The sequence below is a fragment of the Podarcis filfolensis genome (genome assembly GCF_964270895.1).
Source record: "Podarcis filfolensis genome assembly, chromosome: 9".
Taxonomy (NCBI): domain Eukaryota; kingdom Metazoa; phylum Chordata; class Lepidosauria; order Squamata; family Lacertidae; genus Podarcis; species Podarcis filfolensis.
The window spans coordinates 35717097-35737242 of record NC_139610.1 but is presented as its reverse complement, the minus strand read 5'-3'; the positions used below and the strand labels follow the sequence as shown (position 1 = coordinate 35737242).

The following is a 20146-nucleotide window of genomic DNA, read 5'->3' as shown; positions in this document are numbered from 1 at the left end:
CTGACTATTTAAGATGCTATACCAAAGAAGGAACAGAAATTAAAAACTACCTAGAATCTTGTAGCACCTTAAAGCTGGAAGAAAATATAACAGCAAAAGCTTTCAGGTATTAGAATCCACTTCTCATCAGGAGTTAATAAAGTGAACTTTAGTTAATAAAAGGTGGATTAAACATAAGGCTATCTCATCCACCACCCTGCTTTCCACAATGACCAACGTTACTAAATATAGCTCATGCATAGGACTTGAGGCCAAGAGTGTTCATTTTTGATGTAATGAACATTAGCTGATGAAAGCTTACGGCATAACAAATGTGCTAGTTTTTGAGGTGCTACAAAATTCATGGTTGTTTTTGCTGTCACAAGACTAAGAAGGGTACTCATCTGGAAGAAATGGACAAGGGAGATGCTGAATCTCTGAATAAACATACTTCATGATTGTGGGATTTCCTACAGGTCTGCAGCTTGGGAAGGCATGGAGAAACCTGATGCTAGAAAGAAGCACAGGTGAATGAAACGTCTTAAATTTTCTGAGCAGGGAAAAGGGATGTCCCAGCAGACTCATTACAGGCACATATTTAGAGATATGATGGAACATGCAACTTTAAAGAACATGCATTATTAACAAGGCAGTACAGTCATAAGGATAAATAAGCAGCAGGATAACGTTGCCCATGGGCACACCAAAAAGCAAGAGAATGAAGATGAGAAACGCCACTAGAATTCCTGACAGCTCCTCCGTATCACTCAAGAGATAAAAATGAAAATGACAGGAACAAGGCAGTTTTAAGAGGCAACTTATGCATATGGGATGCCGAGTTAAGCTCCAGAATGGAAGGAAAGCATATTCAGAAGAGAATCTCAAAGAACAATGTGAACAGGCTAAAACCAAAGAAACAAAGCATGCTTTAATATAAGGTCCTTGAAGAGGCATGTTTGCTGTAAAATACTGTCACTGCCTCAAAAAGCTTCATAAAGGCTTATAAAAAAATTATCCCTGGGATCCATAAGAAACACAAAGTGAGCAAAGAAACCAATTAATTAATGAATTTTACAGAAAAAAACCAACTTATGAAAAGTACTGCATCTACCTCAGCAGCAGTCTAGTAAAGTTTCTGCTCTTAAAGCAGGGCATGGGAAGAAGGCCCACAGAAAGATGGAGAAATATTTGTACTGTGTGTCATTGCCACATGCTATTGCCCTTCTGTTCTGTTCCCAAATTATTCTGTGGTGGGTTTTTTAAACTTCTCATCTTATTTTAGTATGTGTATTTTTATGCAAACTATTATTTGAATGTGAATCTTCTGTCAAAAATACACACTGAAATTTATATTTTGATGCGTCTACACTGTTGGAAACTGCTTTGAGGGAAGTGTGAAATCTGGTGGACAGCTAACTACACACATACTGTTACAAAAGTTGGATTCCACACCCACTCTCTGCCGGGTGGTAGCAAGATTTCAGGGACTTCTAGGTGCTCACCCAGGGTTTGTGCTTCTTCGGAGAACTGAGACACTGCAGAGACTGTCGTGGCTTTAAGAAATATGATTTATTCTCATATTTACACCTTCATTCTGCATGGAGGGAGTCCAGATATTACAGCATGGTCATCTCATGAGGGGCTTGTTCCTCACAGCAGTGCAGCACTCAGTCCAAGGCATCTCTCCTAATTCTGCTGTTCCTAAAAGCTAAGCCTCCTTTACTCAAGAATTCTAATGGTCAGTTATTTTGATGCTTATAAGCACTAATGGTTAATTCCCCAGGTGTTAGGTGTCACCTAACAAAGAAGTTCTCCTGAGAACATCAATACTTGTTGATTGACTAGGATTGTTGTTGTTGTTGTTTAGTCATTTAGTCGTGTCCGACTCTTCGTGACCCCATGGACCAGAGCATGCCAGGCACTCCTGTCTTCCACTGCCTCCTACAGTTTGGTCAAATTCATGTTAGTAGCTTCGAGAACACTGTCCAACCATCTCGTCCTCTGTCATCCCCTTCTCCTTGTGCCCTCCATCTTTCACAACATCAGGGTCTTTTCCAGGGAGTCTTCTCTTCTCATGAGGTGGCCAAAGTATTGGAGCCTCAGCTTCACGATCTATCCTTCTAGTGAGCACTCAGGGCTGATTTCCTTGAGAATGGACAGGTTTGATCTTCTTGCAGTCCATTGGACTCTCAAGAGTCTCCTCCAGCACCATAATTCAAAAGCATCAATTCTTTGGCGATCAGCCTTCTTTATGGTCCAGCTCTCCCTTCCATACATCACTACTGGGACTAGGATTACAGACTGGTAAACACTTAGGGCTTACCTAGTTTAATTAACTATTCACATGCTAATTGTTGATGCCCACACTTTCCAATACGCATGGATCTTGATAACAATGTCAAGGTCTGACACACTAACTGAATATCTCAAACCTTTTGCAGAACCCTCTTTCTAATACACATTGTGACTGTCTTATAACATATACCAGTCATAACATGCAAGTTCTAATTAAATTCTAATATTTACTAAACCTAAACACTTAGCACCATTATATTTTGATGTGTCTAAACTGTTGGAAACTGCCTTGAGGGAAGTGTTAAATCTTGTGGATAGCTAAATTCGTACATAGGTGGGTGGGTGTAGCTGTCTTTATTGAAAGTTTTTTAGCCTTGCAAATGAGAGAAATACACACAACAGTATAAAGGGGAAAGTCCTTAGCTACAAATATCACTGCACAATGGCTATACCTTTACAGCTTTACAGTTTATCCAAACATGTCCATAATGTTCCATGGACAGTTGTCAGTTTTATGCCATTAATGATATTCTACATTTGCCACATCTATCTCTCTAGTTTTGTATATAGTGTTTAATTGTACATATTTCTATGGACTGTTGTGCATCAGCACAAGTGTTCCATTTTTTAAAACCTCTTATTTGCTAGATGGTCCCAAATCTATTTTATAGCCTCTGAAAGGATTGTGAGTATTGTGCAGCAAATACAATTCTCCTGGTTTCAGAGTTATCTCTGAAAATATAGAAATATTTTATTCTAATCTCGCCCCGCCCTCCCCAGTTTTGCAATTATGTGCTGAACAGTACAGTGGTACCTCAGGTTAAGTACTTAATCCGTTCTGGAAGTCCGTTCTTAACCTGAAACTGTTCATAACCTGAAGCACCACTTTAGCTAATGGGGCCTCGTGCTGCTGCCGCGCTGCCGGAGCACGATTTCTGTTCTCATCCTGAAGCAAAGTTCTTAACCCGAGGTACTATTTCTGGGTTAGCGGAGTATGTAACCTGAAGTGTATGTAACCTGAAGTGTATGTAACCCAAGGTACCACTGTATCACAAATTCATTTTACTATATGATTTGGGGGTGGGGGGAAGCAGCCTCACAGCGATCCTTTCACTTCAAACATAGTTGAGTGAATCAGCACTAGCACCCAAATCTAGCTGGAATAGGGACTAGGTACCTATCAGTGGTTATTGGCATGGATTTTGGCAGTGAACTAGAAACATGCATGCATGTATAGCACTATCAGTTCCAATATCAATGTGTATTTAGTGGGGAAGGGGAAGATAGTGACTGAATTTTGTTTCCTTCATCCCTATCCTCCCACAGGCAAGAGATTAATGGTGTCAAAACTTACACTGTTGGTCATTGTTTTGATAGATGCACATAATGGAGGTTATATCAATTTATAAAGCATATCACTGCACCTTTGAATTGGTGTATTTTTTTAAGACTGGAACCTGAGCCATTACAAGGGAATATGCTCCATGGAAATTACTAGGCTTGCTTCTGAAATTTCTAATTTCATATCTCTGTGCAAATGTGGATTCACAAAGAGCAAGCTATAAATTAAAATTGCAATGCACAGAAATCAGAAGTCAAAAATGCACAATAAACTTCGGATTCTCCCGAAGTTTCTGCTCTGAGTATAGTACATTATATGAGAGCATGAAAATATGAAGTTGGTGAACAGGAAGTTATTTGAATATATATAGGATGATATGATTCTGAAATCAAGTTCTTCTTATGAATAGAAACCATTCTGAATGCAGAGATGAAAAATGAGAGCTATGGTATTTAGATAGATGTTAACTCAGCATAAAAATGACAACTAAGAAGGAATGCACAGAGTGTTGATAAAATTTACATATGCTGTGGAACTTGGAATGAAGGAAGAGAAATCAGCTAGGCTAAAGAACGCCATCAATAAAGGTTAGAGTAGCTGCAATATATGGTATTAGCAGCTTGGGTAGATAGATCAGTGAGCAGTTTAATTTAGAAAAATATCAAGAGCCATTTCCTAAAAAGTGTGGCAGATATGCCATCTTGAGCTGTAATCCTGTCATAGTGCACAAGTTAAGCATGGGTTGATCTAGGTAAGTAATTTGTCACATGTCAGTCCTGCAATAACTGGTGCTGGTGATTTTATGTGTGGCAATATTCTTTCTGGCTCAGTGCTGAATTAATGATGGGATGAGCCATTGCATGATTGACCTCTCACTGCAGCTAGAGTGGGTTTGCGTAATTTCAAAGGAGATAGTCCTGCATAGGTTCTAAGCAGTGGGGAACATGTCACCTGAAATCTGCTCCTGTGAGCTGTCCGGTCACTGCATTCTGCACTAGTTGAAGCTTCCAGACCAGCTACCAGTTCAGATACATACAAAACATGTCACAAGTAATCAAGAATTGAGGTTACTAATGCATGAGCTAGTGTACTAACTGGAGCTGGTAAAAAACAACAACCCACACCTGCCACAGAGATCACTTGGGCCTCTAGTGCAGGCATGGGCAAACTCGGCCCTCCAGATGTTTTGGGACTACAACTCCCATCATCTCTAACCACTGGTCCTGTTAGCTAGGGATGATGGGAGTTGTAGTCCCAAAACATCTGGAGGGCCGAGTTTGCCTATGACTGCTCTAGTGGTTCAAGGAGTACTCTCAGACTGAGTACCTGCTTTTTTAGAGAGAGTATAACCCCATCCAGAACAGGCTGTTGGCCTATCTCCTGGACAAGGGAACCACCACTGACAAGTTTTTCATGCTTCCATGTTTCAAGCTTAGTTTATTGATTCACAACCAATCCATCACTCTATCCAGGCATCAGACCAGGACTTTGACACCCTCTCCTGACTCAAATGTAATGGAGAAATAGAGTTGAGTGTACTAATGACACCTTGCTCCAAAACTCCTAATGTCTATTTCCCATGGCTTCATATACTTGTTGAATAGCATTGGGAGAAATAATGCAGAAGAATCAAGTAATGTGGATGAATATGTGAACCAATCCTTGTGTAGTACATGCTATTTACCTTAAGTAAGGTGAAAGAAGGTATGGGGGGGAGCCCCTTTTTAAAGGAAATTTCAGGTCTTTTTAAAAAGCTGGCCTTTTTGTGGAACTAAAGCCTTGTATAAGAATTATGGTCATGTACCCAGAGCAAGCTGGCTTGCACAAATGAAAGAAGTGTTGTAGAAACTCTGGGGAAAGCTACAAGAAAAAGCTACAGTGGTAATAGAAATAAATAATGAACAGTTTTTCCAAAGAATAATTTGGGGAAAGTGTAGCTCTGGGAATACAAACTGTCTCCTAAAAAGAAGAAACAATCCTTGATGGGTTCTCTAGCTTCCTTTTTCTTGAAATGCCACACATTTCTACAGAAGCAAGAACAGTCAATCGCTATTGACTTTACAGGGCTTAAAAATAGAACAAAGGGAACAGGCATCAAAGTAAGGCATAATTGTGTAGAGGACTATCAACAACAAATGTGCAGAATCAGGAGGCAGCTTCTGCTTTGTTTAAGAAAAGGACAAAATTAGCTTTATAATTGCCTACAGTATCAGAAACTATTTTTAAACAAAACAGAGTTGGGGGGAGGCGACATAAGAAAGATAAAAGAAAGGTTGGCATTTCAGAGGAATAAACCACTGGCTTAGAAATAGATTCAGAAACTTCTGTGTTATCTAGGGAAAGTCTTGCTAGTCCAGATGAATCATATTAGTTCAAATATTGGTATGAGATAGGATGTTGATCTTCAGGATCTTCCTTCTGGCTTCAGATAAAAAATATTAGTGTGAGCCAATAGGTTGAAGGAATGAATGGAAAAGGTGGTCTCACTCTCACTCTCTGTCTCTCTCTCCCCACCCCCAAACTCTTAGGCTACAATTCTACAGAGACTTCTTTGGTGGTAAACCACACGGGATTTAGTGAGGTTTTCTTCTAAGTAAGCATGCATTGGATTCCACTGTACAATTGCAAGCCTTTGTACATTTTAACTGGAAGTAAGTTCCACTGAGGGACTTGCTGTATACGCAAGCAGACATGCACAGGACTGGGCTGCAAATCACATTATAGCATCACTAAAAATAGGAATCCCGGCTGTTATATGACTCAGTAAACAAGTAGTGATTCAGAAAACAAAGGGATCATGCAGAAAGTTGTGCATTGCCCTCATCCCCATTCAGTTCTATGAAATACTGTAAACAGACTGCAATAAAATAGGACTTTACCTAGCCCCAAGTTTTAAGACTGTAAACAACCATACAAAAACAACACCAGGATGAAACAATTTCGAATGATATTATGAACAATGTTCACATTGTATAAACATGTGATAAACTAACTCCCACTTATGGCCTGGTTGTTTGCCCAAGCAGAAAAGTTATTAAATTGCCTTTGGAAGTACACAGGATTTGGGAAAATAAAGAGGGTTCACATGCACAGCTAGGATGCAACCACAGGAAACTCTGATTCCATGGCTAGTACAAGTTAGATTAGGGATGAGAAAATCATGGCCCTTCAGATGTGGCTGGATTACAGTTTCTATTGATCCCAGCCACCATAGACAATGGTCAGGGATTATGGAAGTTGGAGTCTGACAACATCTGGAGGGCTACAGGCCCCCTATCTTTGTGTCAGAAGGCTCCCTTGACTAATCTTCAAGATCGTGACAGCACACAGAATATTAAGTCATTTTTAGTATAGATAGTCCAAAACTACAGAAGACTTTTGACAAGTGAATATGACACTTCTTCACCTCCTACCTCACTTCTGAAGTGGCAAAACCCATAATCTATTTAAGCAAATGACAACACTTCATTTACTTCTAACAAGGTCATTGATGCTCCTCACTAGTCCTATTGCTACATGTTAAAACATTAAAAATGAAACCAGCCTTCTCTAATGTGTTGCACTCTTGCAGCTGATGCAATCACATGCATTTAATTCCATTGTATCCAATAGCCAGTCTATTTTCTGCTATCTTGGCATGATTACTGAAAGCATTCTACCTGACTTTCTATACTTGAAAATACAGACAAATACTTCCCCCCACCTTCTGTATACTGTGATTTAAAATCAGCTCTCACTGCTAAACAAATACACCATAGCTCATAATATAGCTAGAGGTGAGAACAAAGAACACCACCTCTGGAGACAGAAGAAATTGTACCAGTGCTGAGGCTTTTTGAGTGCTGAAATTGCCTTAGTAAGTGCAACAAATGAATTGGTATTTAAAGTGCTGCATAAACCACAGTGCACCACATTCTCTCTGAATGCATTTATTTGAAGTTCCGTATCTTTAAGTGCTACATTCATGTTCCACAGTGCAATTTAGAAGCACAATTCTCCTCAGTGGACCTATCCAATTACTCGGCTGCTCTCTCGGGCCTTAATTTCTATTTAGGGAGAAAAAAAATAAAGTAATGACTTCATCACAGCTATGAGTGCAAGATTCCGAAGCTGGAAGTTTTAATAGGTGTCAAAAATTTAGCAGAGTATTTAATTTACTGCAGATCAGCAGTAAAGGCTATAACCACATGTAAAAGAGGCAGCTCAGCTGCACACCTTGACAGTGTCACACCTATATTGTACATACAACATCACTGAAGTCCGCTTCAATTCATCCTGATTAACTAAAACCCCTTTGTCATCTGTTCAAAAACACTAAAGCAGATTAAAATACCCTCAGCTCATAAGAATGCATTGAAATCCACCTTTCTAGTCTGTAATTATTGCACCTGCGCCTAGACAATTATATGCATGTTTACTCAGAAGTAAATCCCAGTGCATTCAATTAGTGTGTTTCAGATTGCAACCTGAACTATATTAAAATCTAACTGGCCAACATCAAGGCTGTAATCCTATGCATATTTACCAGGGAATAAGGGAGTTATGCTAACTCTCAGCTAGGAGCCAGCATGGCATTCACTGCTACTAGTACCAGCCATGGTTAAAGGTGAACGGGATGGTTTTGTCATTTCTTTTGCTGCACCAGCTCCAGGATTGCACAGCAAAGACTAGGATGTAGCCCATCACCACCCTTTACTAGCTGAAGATCCATTAGGCCCTTGGTCACCCCAACTTCACACCCTCCCCAACCCGGAATGCCTTGTGGTGGGGATGTCACCAGCATTAGCTTCTAACCATCTATGATTTTGGTGGGCACAGCTGGGACCTCTGGTGGCAGCAAGGCATCACCAATGGAGTCTGGTGGAGGGACAGCTCTTTCACAGCAAAACTCATTCCACATGGCAGATCAGGGTTTGGATTGCTTTCTAAGTCACTTTTAAATCACTGAGATTTACTCATGAGTAAACACGCACATGGTTTGACTTGAAGCATGAATCGCTATACTGAAATTTCTGCCTATGCGTAACTGGTAAAATCCAGATCTATTAAAGTCAGTGAAGGCTTTGCCACTCATTAGAGTAGGAAATGGATGGTGAATACCTGAGAAGGTAGGGATGGATGAACATATTGATTTTGGTTTCTCATATTCCATTCTTAAATTTAGTTTTCCACATTTCCACTTCAGTTTGTATTATTTTGTTTTTTGGTGTGTGTTTTTTTAAAAATGAAAATCCTCATGAAAATTCACCAACATTTTAGAATGAATTTATCCTAATGTACACATGAAGGACAGAATGTGAATGAGAAGCCCCCCTCTCACTCCCTAAGAAGCAGAATCAGCTTGGAGGGTGTGAGGTGCAAGAGGTATGGATGCGCAAGATGGGATTTTCCAACATCTACACCAGCCTACTCCTCAAATCTTGCTGCTCTGTGATTTTACCACCTGGTGGCATCTACATAATGCCACTGAATCATGTTCAAAAACAAAGTCACAGGGAGGTAGGTAAATGCTACCTCCAAAACAAAGCTTTAAACATGCCGAGAACAAACACAGCTGGGCCTATCACTGTGAAATTTGGCAAGTTTCCTTCTTAGGGACATCTCTATCACTTCTCTATTTTCAAACCAAATGCCCACAAAACACATGGGGAGATTAAACGATTTTGTTTTTTCAATTCACCTCAACAGTATAAAGGCTGTATTTGTGGGAAAGCTACCATAGCTAATCCATCTGAAATTTGGTAGGATTCAGATAGATACTGTATCCTACTTTATGGGGCAGCAGGGTGCAAAAACCCCATGCAAGTGCCAACTCACCATAAAGAAAATATATATGCAATATGGGAAGAATATGTTGCAAGGGGAAAAAAATCAGTGCATTATAATTTTAAAGCAAACAAAAGTAAATGTATCATTTTCTCTTTTTTAATGGTCTCTTTATGCCTTGCCACAAACTTTTGAGTTGTTCAGTGCATGTGCTATTAAAAGCAGAAATTATTTTCCCCCTTTATGGCCAAAGATCAGTTAAGCAGCTTCTTTCTTGACAAGACTGAACTATGCAGTTAAGGCTGGCCATCAACACAGAACAAGAATGATGCTAATGAACAAATGTAATAAACATTCTGCTGAATGGGAGGTTATGAAAGATACACACATACTTAAAGACCCTGGTATTATATGAACAAATGACGAAAATACAGCCACATTCCCCAGTGTATTTTCATCAACCTAGAAATTGCATATTCAGCCAAGATTTTTTCGGCTTTTTGAGCTGGGGGTAGGTGGGATGAAAATTGCTGGGATCCTGGAGGATCTGTAAAATTTCTCATATATTTCATGAGGTTTTGTCATGATAGTTGTAACACAACAGACTCCCTTGCAAAAGAGAGACTGGCCACAACTCCGGCACTTCATTGTACCACACACACACACACACACACACACACACACACACACACTTTTTTCCAGCCCACCCCCCCAAATGTTTCTAAATGCCCCCCTTTCACATGAGATAATAGGCCTCATGAAGGCTTTGGAGCATTTTCAGCCTTGCCTAAAAAGGCTGTAACACATTTTCAGCCTAACTTCCATGGTATGTATACAACCAGAGCCTATTTCTAATCTCTCTCCAAGCTCTCATAACAATTCATGAGACCCCATGGAGTGAAGTTTAGGCAGGCCAAACAGACTGCAGTATGAGATCTGAATCTCACATTGTTTACTTCAGCTCCTTTGATGTCTCAGCTCCATGACTAAAATGCAGCCGATAGGGAAAGGTTTTGTGCATCCCTTGGGATCCTGCTATGTTTCCATAAAAAAAATAAGATTGTTTTTGCTCGTACTATTACATAGATAAGCTTGAAAATGTAAGAATAGCTGGTGGTACTACAAAAAAGTTTAGAAAGTTAATAATGTGGCAGCTGCTATTCAGTCTTCCTGGAAGAAAATATTTTATGAAATATGCCGGATTATGCACCAACCTTTTAAACTATGGATCCAATGAGGACCCTTTAATCAACAGGTTTTTAACAAAGAGCTCCAATTCTTGTTCCCAGCAGCCACGTCGTCAAACTTGCAAGTCTATTGGTTCCTCCAAATCTGGACCATTGTGTTAATTGACAAGTTACCACACTTGAAGATGGAAGGTGAACACAGGCAGTGACAGGAAAGGATGAGGAACAGGAGTCTCCAGCAAATGGTAGCGAGCCCCCTACTGATCAGGCACCTTGATCACAATTAACAAGGTGCTCTTTATTACAGTAGTACCTTGGTTTCAATTGTCTTGGAAGTTGAACATTTAGACTTTCTGACGCCAAAAACCCAGAAGGAACTACTTCGGTTTCCGAACACATGGCTTCCGTATTGAGTTTTCCGGACGTAAATGCTTCCGGAAATGCATGCTTTGGTTTACGAACGTTTCGGAAGTCAAACGGTCTTCTGGAACGTATTACATTCAAAAACCAAGGTACCACTGTATATTGTCAGATCTTGTTATTTTTTTGACCATTTCACCTTCTTGCCTAGTTGAGTAATGATTTAGTGTTAGCAACACTCAGGATAATAAAGGTATGCCCTTTTCACCTGACAGAAATTACACGCAAACAATGGAACCTCATACAAAGTACCAGCAAGAACACAGCCAAGCCAGTTCTTGAATTAAATAAGGTGTTGTTGGATTCTATGGGGTGAATCCATTTGTTTCTTTAGCCTCAATCCTTTACCTCATTCCTCCCTCTCTCTTTTTTTTAAAAAAAATAGGAGAATTGTATAATCTCTATTGCCAATGGGCGAGAATTTATATTTTGCATTTTTGTTCAGCATCTGAAAACAGAAGCCGTCATTTAATTTCAAGAGACATTTCCAGCATGACCCTTTGACCTGAACAGGAGGTCACTCATGTGTCAGAAGAGGAACAACACTGAGGAGCGGTTGTCAGTTTGACAAATGCTACTGCTCTAGTTTGTATGGCAAAGGTTTTATAATGACTCTATTAAGTAGCTCGAGAGTCCTTTATCACTCACATTGATGTCTTCCAAATCTAAGTTGTTCAGAGCGACATTGTTCCGCTTCCAGATGATAGGAGGTCTCAAGGTCCCCTGAATGGCGCAACTTAGAACTGCACTTTGTCCTACTGTTGCTGCAGTGATGCTTATTTTCTGATCTTCTGGCAGACTCAGTTGAATTACTTCTGTAAAAGATACGTTGCATTTAAAGTTAATTAGCATACAGGGTTTCTGCACCCTGGTAGCTTTAAGATTTTAATTTGAATTAAAGGCAAAATAATTTCCAAATGAAGTCAGGAAATAGAACTGTTTCAAATAAAAGGTCAGCATGACATTTCAATTAGATTGACTGACAAGTATTGCTTGGTAAGAAGAGAGCCTTCTAACATGAAATAATTTCAAAAGCAAAGAACATGGCACACCGGCTCCAAAAGTACATTAAATATATTGTCAAATATCTGAGCACCTTGACAATATTTTTGTAGTGCCCTTCTGGATAAACATACTCATGGCATGTGTGTGCACCTGCACACACACTTTAGGGGAGCTGTTTTTTAAATAACCCTTTATAGTTAAATTAGACATAATGATGGCAACCATGTAGGTTTGCTCCAAGAATCTGCCCCATTCACAACAAATAAAGCAGGGTCAGGAAGTCAATTATTAAATCAAAAGAAGTATATCATTGGGGATTATATACCACCTTACTTCCTGGTGGTCCATCACTTTAGGCACATTTCTTCTGAGCTGGATTACATTTTTTTATTATTATTGAATTTATTTACTGCCCTATGCCTGGAGGACTGCAAGGAAGTAAGATGCCAGAGGGTTTAGCTCCACTGACCTGCGTACATCTTTTGATATTAATAGTAGACTCGACCCGTTCATTGCTTTATATGCAATAGGCCAGGCTGATGAACAATAATCATTGGTGCCATCATCATACTCCTAAATAATACTAACAAATAAAATTAAAATCTGGTTTGCAAAGATGGGGCATCTTCATTAGAAAGTGAGCACACTTAACTAAAATAAGCCTTACACATAGTCAACATGACCCTACCATATGTTTTTCTGTTTTGGTCTCTAGACATTAAAATATGAGTCTAGTGTTCAGTGGGACATGCTGTACAATCTTCTGACGGAACACTCCTATCTGGGATGAACCTGGGGCAGCTCAGTCAGTAGAACATGAGACTATTAATCTCAGGCTCATGGATTTGAGCCCCATGCTGGGGAAAAGATTCCTACATTGCAGGAAGTTGAACTAGATGAACTTCATGGTCTCTTCAACTCTGCAAGTCTATATTTCTATGATTCTGTCTCAAAACCCATGTCTGACATGGCACTGTGGAATGTTTGACTGTACAACGTGTTCCTGCAAACATCTGAATTGGCTCAAAGTTTGGACATCGTTCATGGACTAATCTACTGCCAATGACTTTTCATCTCACCGTGAAAACCAGAAACTGATGACAAGCTCATGCTACAACTGATATGTCTAAGCTATGTGGCAATATGTAAAGGGTTTGTAAACTGTAACCAAATACAATGATAGATGATGGACTATTCACAATAAAAATGGCAAACATTGCCAAGAAGAGTTATTGATGGTTTTTGCTTATTGGCTTTACTGCCTTTCTTTCTTTCTTTCTTTCTTTCTTTCTTTCTTTCTTTCTTTCTTTCTTTTTGAGAAATTTATTTTACACTGAAAAATAACCCAGAGTAACAACTAGCAACAAAATATTGCCATACCCTCATCACACCCCTGTTACTCCTCAGTTAAGCATCTTTCTGGGGATGAGCCATGGGGGCTGTTTAGACATGGGCTGCCTACCAGCCAACAATGGGAAAATGGGAAGAGCTCTTCATGGTTGGCTGTATAAGCTGCACTGTGCAAGCAAGGAAGAGGACAAATAGGAAGCTGGCACAACTCATGATGCTACATAGGTATAGAATTCCTATTGATTTTAATAGGAGATGTAACCATATGCTCAACACTTGGCTCCATTCAAACATAACAGCAGCAGACCCATGCTTCCTCTCCTCCCAATTTCCTTGCACAATAATTTCTCCCATTTTCCATTGTGTGCTTTAACCATGTTTCAGCATTACTTTGACTTTATTGCCAATATGGTTAAAGCTAACCAAGAGCCCTTCATCATTCTTGTTTGGTAATCCACTTCAAGCCATGGTTACAAAGGAATCTTAGCTGGCTTTAACCATATTCATGCCCGTGCCACTATAACACTAAACTATGGTTTCAGAAAAGCATGGAAAGAAAGGGGGATTCATGCATGAGAAGGGCAAGAGAAGATGTGTAAAAGTGTACAACTTTACAAAGCATGGTTTGTAAATTAGCCCAACATAGAATCACAGAATCACATGGTCTCTATCTCCACTAACATCAATGGGACTGAAATTAAAAGTGCTTAACATCGGGTAGACTGAGCAAATAATGAAGATAGTGATCCATGTTAGAATAGCCCTAGTAGACTTAAGAGGAATGATCTGCAATAAATGTTTTGTGACAAGTGGCCTAAAGGAGCCACAAAGAGCTTTGAGTTACTTCATTATTGCTCAAACAACAAATTAGTCTCAAGTAAGGCAGGCATTAATCTTTCAATTGGGGGTAGAACATCCATCTAGGAACATGGAAAGATCCTTAACTGGCTCCTTTTAGCCAAATTAAGAGAGCACTTTGTAATTAGCACAATTAAAGAGATAGCACATTTGTCTAATGTGTTTCCAAAAGGAAGCATCAAACAAACAGTCCACTAGTTCTGGGTAGGGAAAAAGCTTTGTTGCATCATTAAAGGCACCTTTTTTTGGTAAGAAAAAATGGCAAGATTTTAGTTTCATGACAGCATGAAATTCACAGATATCCTGCTTGTGCTGTATTCTTAAAAAACAAAAAAGTCATTCAAAACCTTTAATTACATACCACAAAAAGTAAAAGATGTGTGTTCCACATCAGCAACTAACTCCAGTGCTGAATCTATGGAGGGGAAGACGCACATTCATTTCTGTATCTTTAGACATATCATAACCAACAAAAAATAGTTACTAAGAAGGTGTCCTTTGGCAATCCTGCACATTTAGCACTGACTAATTCTCTTGTCAGGAGCAGGGAATAACAAATGACTATGGTGGCTCTGAGTGGAACTATTTAAAATTACTGTAGACTAGATCTGTATTTGACAAGGACATTGAGCCAGACATCAGAATGGAACCATTGTTCATGTGAGCTCAAGATGTAGCAGCAAGAAGTATGCAATGTACAAGGCTGGTTTATGACAAGTCTGAGGGCACAATCCATCAGACAGTTGTGTGGCTGGGATTTCAATGAGATTCAAATTTCAATGAGATATAGATTTGGAGCCTATGTTACATTTGCCAAAAACTTTCCCAAGCTGAACAGACCAGTCTTTATTGGGTGGATTAAGAAGCCACTGGAAAAAAGGTGGAAGAAAGATACATGGCTCAACTATTCCAATTACTTTCTGAAATATTATCATCAGTTCCATATCTGCTTGCCACGCCACCCATTGGCAATTTTTCCTAAGCAGAAATTTAGTTAAGTCATGAGTGGCTGTGATCTAAAAAAATGAATCAGATTATTGTCCAAAGTTTCAACTGCACAAAACTGATAGTGAATGGAAATTGGTACCATTCCAGTTCTTAAATACTTTATCACTTAACCAAAAGTGGCTAAGAGAAAAAGCAGAATAAACTTTTTTCTTTTGGTGGCGGCAGGGAAGGGGGAGGAGACAAGGGAAAGAAAAAGTGAATATATGAACATCTGTATATATTACATTTCAATTGATAAAATATTAAAACGGGAACATATTCCACAGGATGTATAATGGCAAATATGCTTTTTAATTAACAACTATACATTTTGAGTCTTCCCATTCAGTTACTTATTTATTCACTTGCAGCCACAAAATACCCCTTTGAGCCTGAGCTAACGAACATTATCCAGACTGGAGCTTGCTAGATAGAATTAAGACCACATTAAACCTGTATTCATTTTGTTTGCCTATTTAGAATGTAATTTAAAAGCAATAACCTCCTCAAACGACATAGAACCATCCTTTGTATATAATCTACAGCAAGTTTCAAACTCTTAATGAGAAAACCATAAAACTCTGAAATAAAACATCAACAACAAAGTGCTGTGATGGGATAATTTTTACCTTTTGCTCCTTTGTAGTTTTAGTGTAATTTTATATATTTGTGATAAAGGTACAGTGTTATTGCATATGATCTTTATTTCCTTTTATTGCTCTTTCAGTAGTGTATAATGTCAGTTTCACTTTCAGCTCATTTTGTTCAGAGTCACATAATAAGAAACATAACACATTTTTTAAATGCATGTAGAAGAGAACAGATGAAACTTAATATTCTCCAATCAGTTGAATCAAAATATAAATCAAAGTATTTAGGGAATAAAGCTTTAATAAACCTGTTTTGGGCAGCAATCATATATCCACTTACCTGGGAGTAAGCCCCATTGAACACAATGGACTGAGCAGTAGGGCGAGTAGACAAGTACAGAATTGCATTGTTAAAAATGCATTTTATATATAATGCATAGAGTTAAGTTTCTTTTAAAAAACACAACAACCACGTGTCACTATATGGAACGAGGCCTAAAGAACATAAATAGGCAGGAAAAGTTGCCTGTCTGCATGATGAAACTTTATCTTGTTTGTTTTTCGAGATGCAAGCCACATCCATGTGAAATACAGGGGAACCAACCTTGATTTACACCTCTATATTCTAAGCAGGGGTTGGGAACACATGACTCTCTAGATGTGGTTGGACTCCAACTGCCATCAGTCATAGTCAGCATAGGGATGATGGGAAATCTAGTTCAGCAACATGTGGAGGACCACAGGTTCCCCATCCATCATACATTCTAGATGAAGAGGTTTAATTTGTATTTATTACACAATATTCTTTGTTTAATAGTGGATCCAATGGTCAAGAAGCACCTGCTGTAGTGGGAAGTGAGGGGCAGGTGGGGTTTGTCAACCTAGCCCATCTAGGAGAAGGAAAACTCTGATCCTAAACCTCTACTGTTTTGTGGGATATCTTTGAGAGATGAAAAGGCTAAGGAGTAAACCCTACACAAATCCGGAGTGGAGTCCCTAAGATGGCTGGATGGTGCTTTGTATGTCCCCTTCTGGCAACTCCTGCAGCCAAGCTGGTGCCAAAGGTATTGCTCTGCTTTCCTTTGGACCACATCAGTCAAGCCGAGGTGGGGAGTGTCTTTTCATCTGGGCAGCCCAGGACACACTGTCCAGGCTTGAGCCCCAGGGAGGTTATTTCAGTGCTGCTAACGCAGTGATTTGACTTCACATCTGGATGTGAACTCCATTGTCTGTTGAGACAGAAGGATGCCAACAAGTGCTCTTTTGTTTTCAATGCTCATTCCAATTATGCAAGGGTGACCCTCTGTATAGAAAAGTACTGTGGAAAATAACCACCCAGCAGCACACATTGACCACATAGCAATGACCAGAAAACTTCAAGATGGCACAAGATAACCCTGCTCTCTTGTAACCTTCTACTTCATTCTTGTGCTATGTCATAGCATTACACTGGTACTGTATTTTAGCTGGCAACTGGCTTTTGCAGACACAGTAGCATGAATGCATGATGCTTTACCAATATATACCTGTGCAGGATTGTTATAATATGCTGACATGATACCCTAACAGGGGCAGCAAAGGTTGTTCCATGGTTCCTGTGTTCAGACTACACATCCTACCTGCTATACACCCCAGCACCATCTGAATGACAACCATGTACCATGGAATACATGGTATTCCATGTATACATGTGCATACATGTTAATTCCAGCATTTCAGACAGATATTCCAACACAAATATTTAGGACTGGTACACATCCAGAATGCATTCCTTGAAATACTATGATCTCTCCGATCCTTACTAATGTTTTTCTTGCAATTAAATTTAAAAGACAGTTTATAAATAAATGAGAATATCTTTTTTATTTTCAGACATGAGCACAAATTATGCAGCCTAAGTATTCAAAGTTGCAACAAAAAGTTTTCCTCCATAATTATTTTGTTTAAAAATATTCCATGCTTGGATTGTGAAGGGAGATTTAAAATAGTATAGATATTATAATTTGAAATGATTGCTTTCTCAACTGCTTCATTTTAAGAAGAAAAAAAACCCACTGGGGAGAAAGAGTTTGTGTTGTTGTTGAGTGTTTGTACTAGTGAGTCTTTTAGGGCAAAGCAGAGATGCAGGCTAAGGTGTAAGAGTTCTATGAGTTATTTATATCAAGTGGTCTGTGTGTGCGTAACTCCAGCTTCTCATTTTCAGTGCTTCAAGGAAGCAACAGCAGCTATAATCCACTGGAGATTCAAGCATCTTTCTGATGGCAAAAAATATAGTTGCTGTTGGATTCTCTTTGCTTTTGTGGGGAGCCCTTAACCTATTTACCCTTACCATTGTATAATATGCGTGAATCTCAAAAGCAAAACAACAACCCCCCCCCCCCGATAGTTTTAACTACTAAAAAAGTCATGTGCAATGAAAAGCTAAGGCCCTGTAGTCCCATTATTTTGTCCAGATATAACAAAGATGGCTTATTGAGAGCAAGAAAATAGGCCTGAATCACCCCTCAAAAGCAACCTTTTCTTCCTTACAAAAGTATTAAGCCACAGGCTCAGCTCTGAATTGTCCCTTATCTGTATACATTTAATTTACAGTCTTTATCTTTCCATACAGTCCCACAAGCTTGCACAGATGAGTTATCCTTGGCTAAACTGACTGACAACCTCAGGCATTGTTCTTAAAGTCTATATCCTCATTTTTCTAATCCCAAACCACTCCCACATCTCCATTATCCGGTTTTCTCTAAATATGGTGTTGGTCCCATACATACTTACCGTATTTGGTCCCATACATACTATTTTTGGTTCTCCTTTCTCTTCCTTCCTTCCTTTTGGGGTTTTCATTTCAAACTCTGCAGTCTCCATCCACTCCCCTCTTCCCCATGCTTAAAATCCTCTTTCTGTAGTTTGCACCCTCTCATTATTTTTCTTTTAAAACTATGTTTCAGTCTTGTCTTACTGTTGGTCCTGGAAGATACCCAGAGTAGTTTCACAAGATGGACATGTAAGAGTAATATGCTGGCAAAGCAGGATGCCATGAGTTTAGTTTCATTCATTTTTTAAAAAGTCTTCATTGACAGAGGGAATGATAGGGTATTTATTCATTATTCAAATCAATCCATAAATTCATCATGAGGAATATACCCTGTTTCCTTTTCCCATTCTACCTTATAGCAACTCCCAAAACCTAAAGTAATAATGGACATATTCACATAACATATTAAGGCTGCCGTCCTCTGAATGCTTACATGGAATAATGTCTGATTGCACTCTTGAAGTAAGCATCTATAGGATCAGGATTTATATGGTATTTAGTAGTGTGTATTTTCAATTATTTAGTGGCACAAAGACAAATCACTAACCATTTATATACAAAGCTTCTGTATATTCTAGGTATATTTTAAAATATATTAATAGTGTGTACACAAGATAAAAGTCCCATTGAATTCAGTAAGCTTTACTCACAGGTAAGTGAGGTCTGCTCCCAGCAGTTCCAGATAAATGTGTATAGGGTTCATCCTAACAATTTTGTGAAGTAAGAACCACAATATTTATTAAAGATGCAAAGATATTTGCACAAGCAGTTTAATAGGGATTACACTTGAATTTAATTCCCTCATGGTTGTTCTGTGGTGTTTCTGATCAACCTATTGCTCGAATGAGCAGAATGGAGGTGGAATGGAGAATTTTAGGGAAGTTTTTTTAATGTTTAATGTTACAGTGGTACCTCGGGTTACATACGCTTCAGGTTACATACGCTTCAGGTTACAGACTCCACTAACCCAGAAATAGTACCTCGGGTTAAGAACTTTGCTTCAGGATGAGAACAGAAATTGTGCTGCGGCGGCAGCAGGAGGCCCCATTAGCTAAAGTGGTGCTTCAGGTTAAGAACAGTTTCAAGTTAAGAACGGACCTCTGGAGTGAATTAAGTACTTAACCCAAGGTACCACTGTATTCTGTTTTTAATCTGTTGGGAGCCATCATAAGGATGTACAGGTTTGCTTCATACATTATTTTCACTGCAAAGGCGTACACTGATGCAGAGTGAAAAAGCACACCAGGATATACTGTCATGTGTGAAAATCATGCAAGTGCTTCTTTTGTCAGTTGCTTACAGGGAGCTTTCTACATATGGACAAATATTTGAGTTTATTTACAAACCATAAAGTGTATTTTTGTTGTTTGTAAATTCCCTTCATGCAAAATAGCCAACTTGACTTTGAGAGGTTTTGTTTTCTAGGCATCACGCCAAAACAGGTACTTTTTTTATATAAGTTAAACTCTGTTTTTGTCAGAAAGGTAGACACCTCTGGGCCAGCCATCTGGAGGAAAGAAACAGCAACACTGATTGCAGTTAGATACTGTAGCTC

General features: G+C 39.0%; 1 protein-coding gene across 2 annotated transcripts in view; it reads right to left on the bottom strand.

Annotated features, from left to right (window-relative positions):
* Positions 1-20146, bottom strand: part of FSTL5 (follistatin like 5) — a 327643-nt gene that overhangs the window by 90202 nt on the left and 217295 nt on the right. For both annotated transcript variants that reach the window (XM_083631144.1, XM_083631145.1), the window contains exon 7: positions 11638-11804. In XM_083631144.1, coding sequence (XP_083487270.1) covers positions 11638-11804 — 167 coding nt within the window. The remainder of the gene's footprint in view (positions 1-11637; positions 11805-20146) is intronic.